The following is a 14110-nucleotide window of genomic DNA, read 5'->3' as shown; positions in this document are numbered from 1 at the left end:
CCAATTAGGGGGGAAAAAAGTTTAAAATGTGAAAAAAAAAAGAAGTTATTCTAATCCTGATAGTGTAGGGATAAGCAGGATTCATTTGCCTGGCTCATGTAGAAATTCTCCAGTTTATTTTAAGTGACTTAAGTAACTTCTGGGTTCATGCAGCAGCCCCAGAGGGGTGTGTGTGTCCACTTATGTTGTTGCAGACCCAACTAATGAACGTTCCGGGGACCTCGCGCCCCGGAATTCTTCCTTAGTTTACCTCCTCCCTGTCCCCTGGCAGCACATGTTGGAAACTTTTGAAGCAGCACTTAAAACGGACGTAAAGCAGTGACCCCCCCACAGTGAGGTATTACAGAATTCTGCTTCACAGCTGCGTTAAGGGCTTCCTTTTAGAACGCGACAGACCAGGCTCACCTGCCTCTGCCTGCTGTTCTCAGCCCTTTCTTGACATGCATCTGTGCGTGCTATGCCGCTTCAGTTGCGTCCAACTCCGGGCGACCTTTTGGACTGTATGCAGCCCACTAGGCTCCTCTGTCCATGGGATTCTCCAGGCAAGAATAGTGGAGAGTTACTTTGGTAACTAATTCACTAACAGAATCTGCTGTTCTGGAGGTATCTTTAATATACGTTTTCCTCACATGTGAATAATTACTGTTGTGGATCTTGTATGTTCTAAGTGTAACAATTAGGAAAGTCAATTTTTAAAAACCAATTCAACTTACTGCCTCTGTTGATTTCAATCAGATCACTTCTTTTATAATGATGATTATTTTTCTAAATATAGGATGGAGCTTTAGGTAGTGAAAATGTATGGTATCGAGTCACAAGTACTCCTGTCTAATTACTCCTAGTGTGTACTTTCCCAGAGGACTTGTCTCTGTGACCTGTATGTGAGACTGTTTTGTTTGTGCTGAATAGCATTACATGAAGTGTACCTGTATAGCATACTATGTTCATGAACTGACAGTCATGGTCTCCCGTGGAAATATGTCTCTTGGAACTCTAGATAAATAGCATGATGAAATCCATGAGAAATGAAATATATGTACGTTTATTCCAGTTGGTTTTGTATATGCCAGTAGCCAAAAAATTTTGAGAAGATTGTTATTTAGGAAATTTATTTTCTGTGATTTTTTTTTTTCCAAAAAACATTTTAAAGTCTCTACTGTATTGAACTAGTATCTAAGATGATAATTATTGTTAGTTGTATATATTTTGTATATCAAAAAATAAATATATATATACAGACTTTTTCTGTACCACCCTCCTAAGAAATGTTATTTGTTTGCCCTTCCTAAAATTGGAACTTCTACATGATTAATAAACCAAAACAGATTTGGGAAGACTAAAATTAGTTTTCTTTAGACTAAAAATCATATTGCTCATGCTCTTGGAAGAGTTTAGTTTAAGCATTTCTTTTTTGCACCCTGAGCATCTGGTATTTTCAAATTAGGCACCTTCTAAATGCAACTCATACATTATGGAAATCTGATGACATGAGGGGTGGATAGACTGGCTTTGATTTTATGAAATATTAATCATAGCTGTGATTAATGATTCAGCATTTCACATGTGGGTTATTCCTGTCATATTTGAAAATTATACTATTAAATACAGTATATAAACTTAGCGTAGCTGGGGTCACGGCTAATCCTCTAGCGCCCCTTAAAAATTAAGTGGAAATTGAACAATAGACCAGAAGCCAGTCCTGATAATCTGTGATGTTGACAGTGCCTGGCGTATTTTATACTCTCGAGGATTTTCTGATGTAAATTAGTACACACACACCTCTTCAGGGAGCTGAAGCTGTAGGGTGTACTTTCCAGACGACTCTTGTCTCTGAGTAGCCAAGACAGACTTTGAAGAGCAGGTTTATTATTTAGAAGAGAAAGAAAGGTAGAAACAGCATGCACATAAAATGGTTTCGCTTATTTGACACCCAAACACCATACCTCATCCCTGTGTCCTTTTTTGGCTGTTACTATAGGCCAGGCACTGTGCCAAGTACTTTACATATGTTTTCCTAAATATTTAGAGAACTGAACGAGGGGCTTTAATGTGAGCATTATATAACTTGATGGATCACAACTGTCAAAGCACATCTGAGCCACCAGGGAAGCTCCATAAATGATTAGAACTTAACCGTGTTCGAAATTTGATGTATACCTTCATGGATGGTTTTTCCCACATTCGACATTTTTTCTGATGATTTTACATACACTATTTATGCATTTTTATGGAGCTAAATATGAACTCCAGAAGATAATAGCAGAGTGAAAAGTTTAAGAAAAATATGGATTTAATGTAAAAATTGCTAAGAAGTCACTGGCAAACGATGGCAACTTGAGCAGCCCAAACTGTGACGTGAAGCTTACCTATGAAGCAGGTCAACTATTTTTGTTTTTGTTGCCTTGGTTATTCCAGAAAGTTAACTAGGGCTTTAACAAGCCGGGTATGTTAGTTGCTCAGTCGTGTCCAACTTTTTGTAACCCCACGGACTGCAGCACACGAGGCTTCCCTGTCCATCACCATATCCCAGAGTTTGCTCAAACTCATGTCCCTTGATCAGTGATGCCATCCAAACATCTCATCCTCTTTTGTCCCCTTCTTCTCCTGCCTTCGGCCTTTCCCAGCATCGGGGTCTTTTCCAATGAGTTGGCTCTTCACATCAGGTGGCCAAAGTATTGGAGCTTCAGCATCAGTCTTTCCAGTGAATATTCAGGGTTTATTTCCTTTAGGATTGACTGGTTTGATCTTCTTGCTGTCCAAGTTGTAGAGGTAGTTATTTTTAATCTGGACAATAGAATTGAATTAACCTAATTTCTTTCCATAGTTCAGGTGTTTAGACCCAGACTTCAGCGTACATTACTTAGGGGTATGGTTCTAACAGATCAGTGAGCCCTTGTCAGAGGTTCCTCTTCCGGAAGTCTGGGGTGGAGCCTGAGACGGTGCATTCCCGACCTGGTGTTTGGCTTTGCTGCTGCTGCTGATGGGGACTTAGCTGTAGAACCTCTGACTAGTTAGTGATTCTTCACCATGTCAGAGATGCTCAGCCGGCTTCACAGTTTCCAAAAGTGACTTCTTTTCTTCTTCTCTTCTAAGTTATCAATTCTACGCTCCTTCCAAGAACAAACAAAACACTCTCAGGAGTCTCCCAGCCACAGGAAATGAACTTTGTCCTCGTCTCACCATTCCTAGCCCACGAAGTATGATCTGGGCTTTTCTCAACTATATTTATGCAAATCAGAGGTGCAGTCCTTACAGCCTTTCTTCCTTTTTTGCTTGAAAGAAATGGATTCCTGAGAAGAGGTTGCAGAAATGAAGATGATAAAATGTAAGCTCTGGTCAGTACAGAGGCAGCAGCCAGGGACACGCCTATTCTTAGAGCAGACTCTTTATTGGCAGCTTTAACTATAAAATAGTGATCTGATCAGCACCCACACAGTGTTGTCCCCCAGACTGGAGATTATTAAGACTGTTTGAAATACAGACAGGCATCTCTGTGAGTACAAGTTGTGTCTTCTGAGATTAGTAGACGCTCTCATGATTTAGCAAGAAAAAAATATGTCATCTCTAGTTCATCCTTTGAACATGTCTGTTCCTTAGATTAGTATATTATAAACAAATACGCACATGAAATTAGTATGAAATACACACAGAGTCAACATGAGTCTTCAAATAGGCTCAGTCAAAAAAAACTGGGAGACACTTGCATTATTCTGCTTGTTGTAAGCTCATTTCCTGGAAAAATGTATTTTATTAATCACCTTTGTTGCCAGAATATTGCTTTTTTACAATTCTAACAAAATGGTAAATTTCCCCTACTTGCGTTACAGTTTAACAGGTGGCACACATTTGAAGTCTTTGTTAGAAAGTAAATAATAGAAATCAAATAATGAAAAGTAAATATTAATAGAAAACTTTTAAAGACACAGACTACATGGTGAAGACTTAACTATTACATAAGTGTTAAATATTAGAAAAGTTGTTCAGTGGTAAGTATAATTTTTACTGGTATTTCTCCAAGTTTAAAGCCATATTGCTATATAAATTAGAAATTTTTTAAGGAAAGTTTTTGGTTTTGTTTGAGGAATTCTTAAGGCAGATAAGTCATTTATAACTTTATTTTGTGTTTAATATCCTCACTGAGTTAGTTGTAAACCTCTTATAGAGTTATTTAAATTCAGTTGAAGTGTATCACTATGCATAATACTAAATTCTCATTGAAATCACCATTCTTCGGTTTGAGTGAGAAGTAGTATTGTTGAAAAGCATTTTCAGCAGCACTTGCCGTGCAGCTGTGACTTGAGAATTGAGGAGGGGTGCTTCTGAGATGAGGGGGACTCAAAGGGAGGTAGAAAGTAGTGGTGAGAATGTGCTGTCTCTGGGATCAGCGTGTGCTTTACTTGCCACAGGAAGCCTATGGAAAGGTGCTCCATGTAGAAGAACGCCAAGACCAGCTGCGAGCCAAAGGTCTGTTTTCAGAAAAACCTAAAACCAAGTAAGTTCTTCTTTGCGTTAAAATACTAACTAAAAACATACCACTTATCATTGGTGTTTCTTAGGTATTACATAAAGCTTAAAAATGTGTTCATTATTTCAGCATTAATCATTATAATTCCAAATAATGGACAATGTTTTTTTGTTTTGGAGGATATAATTATTAAGGTTATTTTTATATTACTTCATTCCAGATTTATTTTAAATGGCACTTAATTACTCTATTTGAATATTATTTCTTCGAAATTTTTGTGTTGTACACTTATGTGCTTATGTATATATGTGTATGTATATATATGTGTGTGTGTGTGTATTTTATATATTTTGTGTTTAAAGATTTGTGCGTCCATTTGGCAAACAGTGATAGACTAGATCCATCAACTTGACCCACTGGTTTTAAATTTTGAACTGGTTAGTCATATATTTCCTCCTATTCAAAAGACATAAATTTTTGACCCAGGTGGCACAGTGGTAAAGAACCTGCCTGCCAATGCAGGGAGGACGCAAGAGATGTGGGTTCAATCCCTGGGTTAGGAAGATCTCCTGCAGAAGGAGTAGCAGCCCACTCCACTGTTCCTGCCTGGAGACTCCCATGGACAGAGGAGCCTGGCGGGCTACAGTCCATGGGGTCGCAGAGACATGACTGAGCACGCACAGCACAGCATAGTCACGTGTTTTATTCAAAAGAGCCAGGCTTTGGAACATAGGTAGTTTAAGCTGTAAGTACTACCCCTAGCCTTTGCTTTGTATTCATCACTACTTTAGTCCACTGACAGATTACTGTGCTTCCGTAACCTCTCCTGTCAAACAAATTATGAAAAGCAAGCACAATTTGAATTTTTGAGAAATCTAGTGACTTGAATATCCAGCAGGTTTCACAATGCCAAGTCTAACTCTGCCAATGGAACATTTGCTAGACTGGATATCTCTTCTTCTAAAGTAGACTGAGGAAATGCAATAACCCATCTCACAAAATTATTCACTTGGATGTAATTTTACAGCTGTGTAATATTAATACAAAAGTGTGTTCCCCCATCAAGAATCACTACCACTTGTGGAATCTTTCATGATGTAACTCGCATTGCATGGTTAATTTAAAAGAGAATATATGTGATATTTTAACAGAGACCCGATTGGCAGCAGATGGCTGATTAAGGAAGAACTGGAAGAAATGTTAGTAGAAAAACTGTCAGATCAAGATGTGAGTAATTAATCTTTTTAATTTAAGGGGACCTGTGCTGTAAGATTGTAGACAATTGCTATATTAATATTTAGGATCCGAATAGTAACGTTCCTCAAGAAGCATGTGTTCCTAAGACAGTTTTCCTTTAAAAAAAAAAAAATTTGGAGCTGATTCTGTCCATAGGCCAGGAAGGTGGCAGCCTAGAAGACCAGACCCTCTCCTGCAAGTGCGCTGGTGGTCTCTCTGCCTGTTGTCTTGGGGGGAGCATGGCGGGTGTCATTTTTTACATCCTTCAATAGAGTGGGTGTTAATTTTACAGGCCAATGATAAATATAAGGAGCAGATGAAATAGGAAAGAAACGAAGCACAGGGTTCCCTTCCTGCTTAACAAATGCAGTGTCTGTATGGCCAGTTCTTAGAATCGGCAAAACTACCAGTGTCAGGATCACCTGGAATGCTGGGAACAAAATGTGGTTTCCCATGATCCAGGCCTTGCTCAGAATTTCCACCAGCCTCACCCAGGAATATACATTTTTAGCAGGCTCCCAAAAGCCTATAAAGATGGTGATCCTTGGTTAGGTCTCAGCCAGATTCTTATTTTGCTCAGTATTCTAGCATATGCCAAGATTATCAGAGGAGATCTGATGTTTTAAATATGTTGATTTTCTGGATTTAGATTATTTCTAGAAGATGGGAGTGTAGATAAATTTCACAAATTATTTTGAGAAAGGTTTTTTTCCCTCCCACGGCAGTGGCTGACATTGTTAGTACCTTGCCACTGTGTAGATTTTAAATCATGTACTTAAATTTCTCTTTTCTTCATTTAAGTGGTTACAGAAATTAATGTGTTGGAAAAGTTGCAATTTGCTAAACTAAGGTGTTGGACATGGTGAATGATAGAGCTGAAATTAATTTCTAATATCCTGACTGCGAAGTCAGTATCGCTGCATTTGATGCAGCTGAAAAAAATCTCTCTTTTCCTCTTAACTGACTGCATCATTTCAGTGTTTCCCATTTCCTGGTTGCTTTCATTTTTTATGAAATAACAAGTTTGTTTTCATTTTGGAAATATCCCAAAGACTTTGTTAAAGGTGTGCAGCCATGAAAACAAAACAACCAAATATATAGGCTCATCTATTCATCTATCTATCTATAAATATATGGGGTCTTTGTACTTTGGACTGTTGGATAATGGAAGAAATCCTGAAGCTGACAACTGGCGTTAAGATGAAGGAGGCAGGAGTGGTCAGTGATAGCTCAGCTCATGATCTCGGTGCCTGAGCACGGCTGTGTCACACCTGTAGTTGCCTCCTTGTGGGTCCGAGGGTGTCACGGCGCATCCAGAGGAGCTGAGAGCCGCTGGGGAGGGGCAGCTGTGGATGGAGGCGACGGGCGCCACCAGACTGGGTACCTCAGTACCTCACCCTTCCTGAGATTGCTTCTCTTGTGACTTCCTTGGAGGCAGTCATTGACGTAGCCCTTGGAATCTTGCTTGTGTGATTTTTATATATTTCAAATCATTAGTGGCAGATTTTCACTATAAAGGCAGAGGTCATGAAGATGAGCCTGATTTTTAGGGTTGGCAGAAACATAACTCAGGTTACAAAAAGCGGGGTCTCATGCTCTGTGCTCACCAAGGAGGTCAAGTGTCGATTGCTTCCTTCTGCATAAACACTTTAGAGTGATTACTCTGGCTTCTAATTTTAAGGGTTAATACCAAGTTGTTTACTTTCTAATCACATGTTCAAGAACTATTAAAAAAATGCACAGAGTAGCAAGGATAATTTATTTCAAGAGGTTGCCCTTTAAGTCAAGTATCTCTTGAATTTTTAAATAGCTTGATTGTTCAGTTTTAAAGGAAATCATAAACATTAAAGTAACACAGCTTGAACAGCTAAAGATATATTTGCCAAGTGTATTATGAAATATAATTTAAGAGGTACATTTTCTCAAAATCAGACTCTCCCCATTTTACTGTGCGAAACTCACTGGAAATTATTTATGAAGCTCCTCTTGATAGCAATTCTAGTAAAAGAGTAGAAGTCACACTCAAAGATCATCTAAATATTTTTTTGAAACGGAATTTAAATTTCACTTTCTTGTAATATCCCAATTCAGAGAAATGGATTTTTCTTTGAAAGGTTTATCTCTCTTTGTTTCTTCAAAGAAAAGATTGAGCACCAGAGGTGCCCGGGGAGAATGCCACGCCTGCACGCTGTTTTAGAAGCAGCGCAAGTGTCATCCTGTCAGAATTCATCAAGAAAAGCAACACTGGAAAGATCAAGTATATAAAAATAGAAAAAACTTAGCAAATGCAATTACACTTCCATCTCCTAATGAACTTTTATTGTCTGCAGTACACACAGTTCATCCGGCTGCTGGAAAGGTTATCAGCCTTGCCGTGCGATGCAGCCGAAGAGGAGTTTGTGGGCAGGTTCCGCAGGACAGTGACTATTCAGTCGAAGAAACATCTGATCGAGCCTTTGCAATATGATGAGCAGGGCATGGCCTTCAGCACAGGCCAAGGTAACGCGCCCTGGAGAGGAGGCGCGCCCCCGAGCGTGGGGAGACGGGGCGGTGGGGGGGGGTGCTCTCGCCCTTTGCTGTTCGTTTTGTCCGTTTGTTTATTTTTGCTGTTGCTACATTGGATTTCTGAGGTTTTAAGATTCTTGTTGACGTTTTGAAAACCGCAACCCTTTAATGTCCCAAGAAAGGATGTGGACACATAACCTACACAATCACATTAGCGTTTTGTATTTTCACATTTTCAACTGGTGGAAACAGCAAAGTGTTTACCACCACAGAGCTTTCTTACATACACAGAAAATGTTCAGTGAATCTGCCCATCAGATTCCAAAACTACGAAACCTGAAAACTTTAGGTCCTCAGCTCACATCTTCCTTGTAGATGCCCAGAGCCATTTGACATGGTGTCATTTTAAAGAATTGAGCTATTAAATGATCCATCTGCAACTCTAAAAAGTTTAACATCATTTCCTTTGTCATTTTCAGTTAATATTTTCAAAGAAGTGTGACCTTCCCTGAGGATTCCTTTTATTTCAACCTTTTATTCCTTTTCTTTTACTTATACTTTATTATACTGTTAATGTATTGTAAAAATTTACAGTTGAGATTCAGGTATATTCTTATTAATTTAAAAAAGAATACTAGGTGAATTCATTTTTTAAAAATAATGTAAACAAATGTGAATTACTTGGTTGAAACTAGAATCATTGTAGTATTTCTAAAATGGGATCAAAGAACAAAATCACCCCCATAATAAGTTCATTACATCAATTATAGTGTAGTTTGCCTGTTTTATTTTTGTTTGGCATGCAATAATTATAGAACTTTAGTATAGAGAGTTAGATATTGTTACTCTGCGGGGAGGAAATTAATGTAGTTTTGCCTCACTCAGAGCCCTGGTCTTCAAGATGTTCACTGAGTAGATGTCTTGTATTTTTCAAGGTAAGAGAAAGACTGCAAATGCGGAGGCGGTTGTTTATGGCCACGGAAGTGGGAAGATAGAAATAAATGGCGTCGACTACCTGCTCTACTTCCCAGTGACCCAAGACAGGTGAGGTCTGCGTTTGGGTTTGGCTTTTTGATTTTAAAGGAAATACACTTGATGATACATCCCAATCAACAAGGCTTATAATTTCCTTATGTTTGCCTGATTGCTTCTCTTTGTTGTTTAGTTGCTAAGTCATGTCTAACTCCTTTGTGACTCCATAGACCATAGCCTGCCAGGCTCCTCTGTCCATGGGATTTCTCAGGCAAGGATGCTAGAGTGGGTTGCCATTCCCTTCTCCAAGGGATATTTCCAACCCAGGGATCAAACCTGCGTCTCCTGCATTAGCAGGCTCATTCTTTACCACTGAGCCACCAGGGAAACCCCAGTCCAGGTTAATTCAGATGACTAGTGGAGTGATCATTTTTAGCTGCTCCCCTTTGGGTGTGGTTTCCTGTCCTCATAGACTTTGGCTGTATTCTGGGTACCTGCCTCCTGACTGCAGACCCCGCTTCCTGGGGTTTCTTTCTCACCTCGACCACCCTGACGCAAGTGCTCTCATATCTCCTGATTTTTTTCTCAATTTTGGTCTCAGTTTCTTTATGCTTATAAGCATTTGCTTGGGAATCTTAAAAGCTTCAGGAATTAAAGCAGATACATGTTTACACTCCCAAACGCGTAGGTGAGCAGAGCTTCCCTTAGTAGCATCGTCACTCCCGTCACTCACCCTCAGTGAGGCAGGGTGTACCACTGCACCCGGAAAAAGAGAGACCGACCCCACTCTCACGGTGTCTGAGTATCCAAAACAACAGTGTCTCTGCGTGTGTTGTGGCTCCTATAAACGACCAGAGTGTGAGCATTCTGCAAAGTCGTGTGTATATGCCGCAAACCTAACTCCACCTCTTGTGATGTCTTCAGAGAGCAGCTCATGTTCCCCTTTCATTTCCTCGACCTGCTTGGGAAGCACGATGTGACCTGCACGGTGTCGGGAGGCGGGCGGTCATCACAGGCAGGTGCCATCCGCCTGGCCGTGGCCAGAGCCCTGTGCAGCTTCGTCACCGAGGACAAGGTTGAATGGATGCGCCAAGGTATGGCTCGTTTGAGTTTCTGTGAGCCCTGGAAAGTAATAAAGTGTCATCACTTAACTTTTCAACTAGAATTTAGACAGGTCTGGTTTGCCTTCCATGCAAGTTTGTTGTTTTTTTCCATGCCTTTTAAGTCGAGTACGTGCAAAAGCCATGGGTATGTGGTCAGTGAAGTTTTGCCTTTGCTGTGTGGCCATTAAAAGTACTCTAACAAAATACATGAGCCTGGCACACAATGAGAAGAAGTGGTAGTGTTGGAAGAGTGAAGAAAACAGTGAAGAACTCCAGCCTGTGTAATACTTATAAACACATCAGGGCTGGAGACTGAGAGTGACTCATAATCACGCCTGAGGACTGGGAGAGTGGAAGCCACCAGCAAAACTGACTTTACTCTCCCAGATTGCAAGTCTTGAGCTGAGAACACAACCCTAAAACCATTTTTTTTTAAGAACTTGAAACAAAGTCCTAAGAAATACTATTGTCACACAGATGTATAAGTTTCTTATCTCAAATGTGTTCGTGAAGTCATACGTTACTTGTGCATAATGGAGACCAGAGGTAGAAAAGAAAAACCTGGATGGTGAAGTGTGTGGAAGTGCAGACCCCTTACCGTCAGTGTCTGCAAAACTTCCACTTCTGTCACGGTAAGCGCGCCAGGCGGCTTTCCTTGCAGTGACTAGGGATGCTACACAGGAGCAGCTTTGTCCTCAGTTGAACAAGTTTTAAAACCAAAAAGAAATTGATCATAGCTCTCAGAGCAGAAGACAAGCACACTCAAATAATGTGCCTGGTGTTTGTCCCAGAAATTGGAAAGATAGCCCCGAAGAGGGAAAGCACGCTGCTGTCCTCAGGTTTATGTGAGGTGGGGAACTGGCCGCGGGCCCGCGTGCTTCCTCTTAGCCCAGGAGCTGTCGGTTCACGCGACTCACCTGCCTCCCTGCATTTTCCTTGGTTCCTAAAGGCGTCTCCTTTTATGCTGCAGCTGGACTGCTCACCACGGATCCCCGCGTCCGGGAGCGGAAGAAGCCCGGCCAGGAGGGCGCCCGCAGGAAATTCACCTGGAAGAAGCGCTGAGGGTCCCTGGCGGGAAAGCAGAGGGGCGCGCAGGGACCGGGGCCAGCTGCGGCTGCCTTGTGAGGTGACTTACTCTAAAATGCGGTGCTGTGAAGGTCGCCTTCTAAGAATAATTACTTAAAATGTTTCAGCTTTGTTCTGCTGCTTCAGTTTTAAAACTTTTTCAGAAGAGAGTTTTCAAAGCATAACTCGGACTCCTGGCGTAGTCAGTCTGAAAGGAACGGTCAGCCAAACCCAGCAGGAGGCCTTTCTCAGACGGGAGGCCCCAGCCCACGGGTCTGAGCCGGGAGCCGCGCTGCGGACGGGGGAGCGGCACAGGCCCGCACTCCGTCCTCCCCGCGCGTCGCTTTTCCAGGCAGCCGCACGTTTTTCACAACAGAGGGGCAAAAAGCCCGCGGGGTCGCTGATGCTGGCAGGCCAGCCTCTCTCGGGGCCTCTGGCAGCCACAGTCCTCTGTTTCTATGAGCTTGACTTCTGTTTTTCTTTAAGAGTCTGTGTATGAGTGACACCACTTGGTGTTTGTCTTTCTCTGTCCGGCTTGTTTCACGGCGCAGTACCCTCCAGGTAGGCTGCAGACTTGCATTCACAGGAGGAATCAGCTCTGAGGCTCTGGGCTCGCACGATGCCCTGGGGGTCCCTCCCTGTGACACTGGGAGCCGCGGGCAGGAGGCGGGTTTTGGGGTTCTGTAAAGGACAGTGAGTCTGGTCTTCGTGTGCAGCCCTGGACACAGCGGACAACGTGGTGAGAGGGCCTGGCCCAGGGGGAGCAGGGGTGAAGGCCCTGGGCGTGATCTCTGTCTGTCTGGGAGGGGAGGACACAAGTGTCCACTTCACCTTCCACATGTGATACAAGCAGTTTTTGTTACGAACCGTTTTATGATAAAAGTAACTAAAGGACCGACCACCGTGAGACAGGATGTAGGGCTCAGGTGTGGCCTTGGGTGGGGGGGAGTGCACCTGTGAGATGGGGGCATAGCAGCCCCTGGCCCAGGTTTGGGGGGTCAGGACAGTCCAGAGGCCCGCCAGGCCCCAGTAGGTGCACGGTCATCGTGGGTGGTGATTCTCATCAGGAAACCCACCCACCCCCGACCCCCATATCCTCTATCGTTCAGTTACACACATGTGCCGGGGTCTCAGTCTAGATGGGCAGGGGGAGTCATGGTATGAACAGTCAGTATCCTTGAAAATGAAGGATGTTTCATTGCTTTGGCCCCTCAGAACAAACAGAAGCACGATGCTCTGGACGGGGTAGCTGGAAGCTGCAGACCCAGGGCCTCCACGTCTGTAACGACGTCCAGGCTACACCCCACATGGCAGCCCCAGAGACACGGGTGTGCAGCCTGTGTACACAAGGGAGGTGGCCAACCACGAGGACCTCTCAGAGCCCATAAGGGAAGGTCGGCCCCTTGCGTTTGCACAGTGCTGACACCAGGCACCCTGTCATGAAGGCTGTGACCCTTTCCACCAAATTAACCATCAAGGGGGGCTTCCCTGGTGGTCCAGTGGTAAAGAATCCGCCTTCCACTGGAGGGAGGGCACATGGGCCTAATCCCTGATAGGGGAGCTGAGACCACACATCTGGGGGCCTGCCAAGCCTGCACACCACAACTCGAGAATCCCAGGCCCTGCAATGAAGACCCCGCACAGCCAAAAAAATAAATAAAAAGTTAAAAAATATCATCAAGAGCCATAAAAATCAACATCTCACAAAAATACCGCCACCCTCTTTGGTGACCAGCCTTGGGATATAGAAATTTTTCTTATTATTTGTAAACCCTTGGTTAAGACAAAATAAACTCATTAAACACATTATTAAAAATTGGAAGTCGTCTTTGAGTGCTAAGCTGTAAAAACTCCTGAGCTTCGGCACTGAGCAAGATCTTGTCAGTTTTCTTCTGTCATTTCTTTAGAAAATATAAATGACCGTGGAGGTGCAAAGTGTAGGAAAAAAACAATTCAAAGTCATATCACTGTATTCCTTCCTTCAACTCAGGCCGTTAGTTTTTTAAACAAAGTGATAAAATTCATGTTTTTTAAAAAGGAACCATAGGTAGAATTAGGTTTCTCATTAGCGTCAGAAGACACTTACGGGTCATGATGTAATGGACTGAAGGCCGGCTTTAACTTTGTGTTTCTAAGCACCTGGGGGCCTTGCTGTCTGCAGGAAGGGCCCCTCCCAGGCTTGCCAGTCCCTGGCGAAAGTAACCACGTGCCTGCTCCATGCCTTCCAAGCAGTCACTCCTGGCCTGTTGGATTCCTCACACCTGATAATGATAAAACTCAGGTTTTACTGTGGGCCTCGGCCTTTCGGGCTCTGTCCTGCATTGGCAGCATGGAGCGTCACAGTCTGGCCTTGCTGTGTTAGTGCTTTTTCATACTCAAGTTTTGTTCATCAAACATTTACTTACCACATTATAAATACCAGCCAGACAAGTTCCTTCTAGGAAATTTTCTTTAAAGGATGGGAGGAGACCCCTTCATGAAAATGGTAAATTCCTGTGCATGCATGCTTAGTTGCTCAGTCGTGTCCGACTCTGCAATCCTTTGGGTGACAGCCTGCCAGGTTCCTCTGACCATGGGCTTTTCCAGGCAACGATGCTGGAGTGGGTTACCATTTCCCATGAAATCATGGCTGCTTAAAGCTTCCACAAAAGTTAGGACCACTTTTGGATCCTCTATGAAAACTTCTCATGAGAAATGCAAATTTATTCCTTTTTCATTTTCCCAAGACCTGATTGAAACCTGCCCGGCCTTGCAGGGTGGGGTC

General features: G+C 42.7%; 1 protein-coding gene across 1 annotated transcript in view; it reads left to right on the top strand.

Annotated features, from left to right (window-relative positions):
- MRPS9 (mitochondrial ribosomal protein S9) overlaps window positions 1-13164 on the top strand; it is a 37783-nt gene extending 24619 nt beyond the window's left edge. The window contains exons 6-11 of the mRNA XM_061155839.1: window positions 4407-4492; window positions 5617-5692; window positions 8032-8200; window positions 9142-9250; window positions 10103-10272; window positions 11252-13164. Coding sequence (XP_061011822.1) covers window positions 4407-4492; window positions 5617-5692; window positions 8032-8200; window positions 9142-9250; window positions 10103-10272; window positions 11252-11343 — 702 coding nt within the window. The 3' untranslated portion in view covers window positions 11344-13164. The remainder of the gene's footprint in view (window positions 1-4406; window positions 4493-5616; window positions 5693-8031; window positions 8201-9141; window positions 9251-10102; window positions 10273-11251) is intronic.
- The last annotated feature ends 946 nt before the right edge of the window (window positions 13165-14110 follow it).

The sequence above is a fragment of the Dama dama genome, chromosome 11 (assembly GCF_033118175.1).
Source record: "Dama dama isolate Ldn47 chromosome 11, ASM3311817v1, whole genome shotgun sequence".
Lineage (NCBI taxonomy): Eukaryota > Metazoa > Chordata > Mammalia > Artiodactyla > Cervidae > Dama > Dama dama.
The sequence above is the reverse complement of the archived record's forward strand: the minus strand, read 5'-3'. Positions and strand labels throughout refer to the sequence as shown.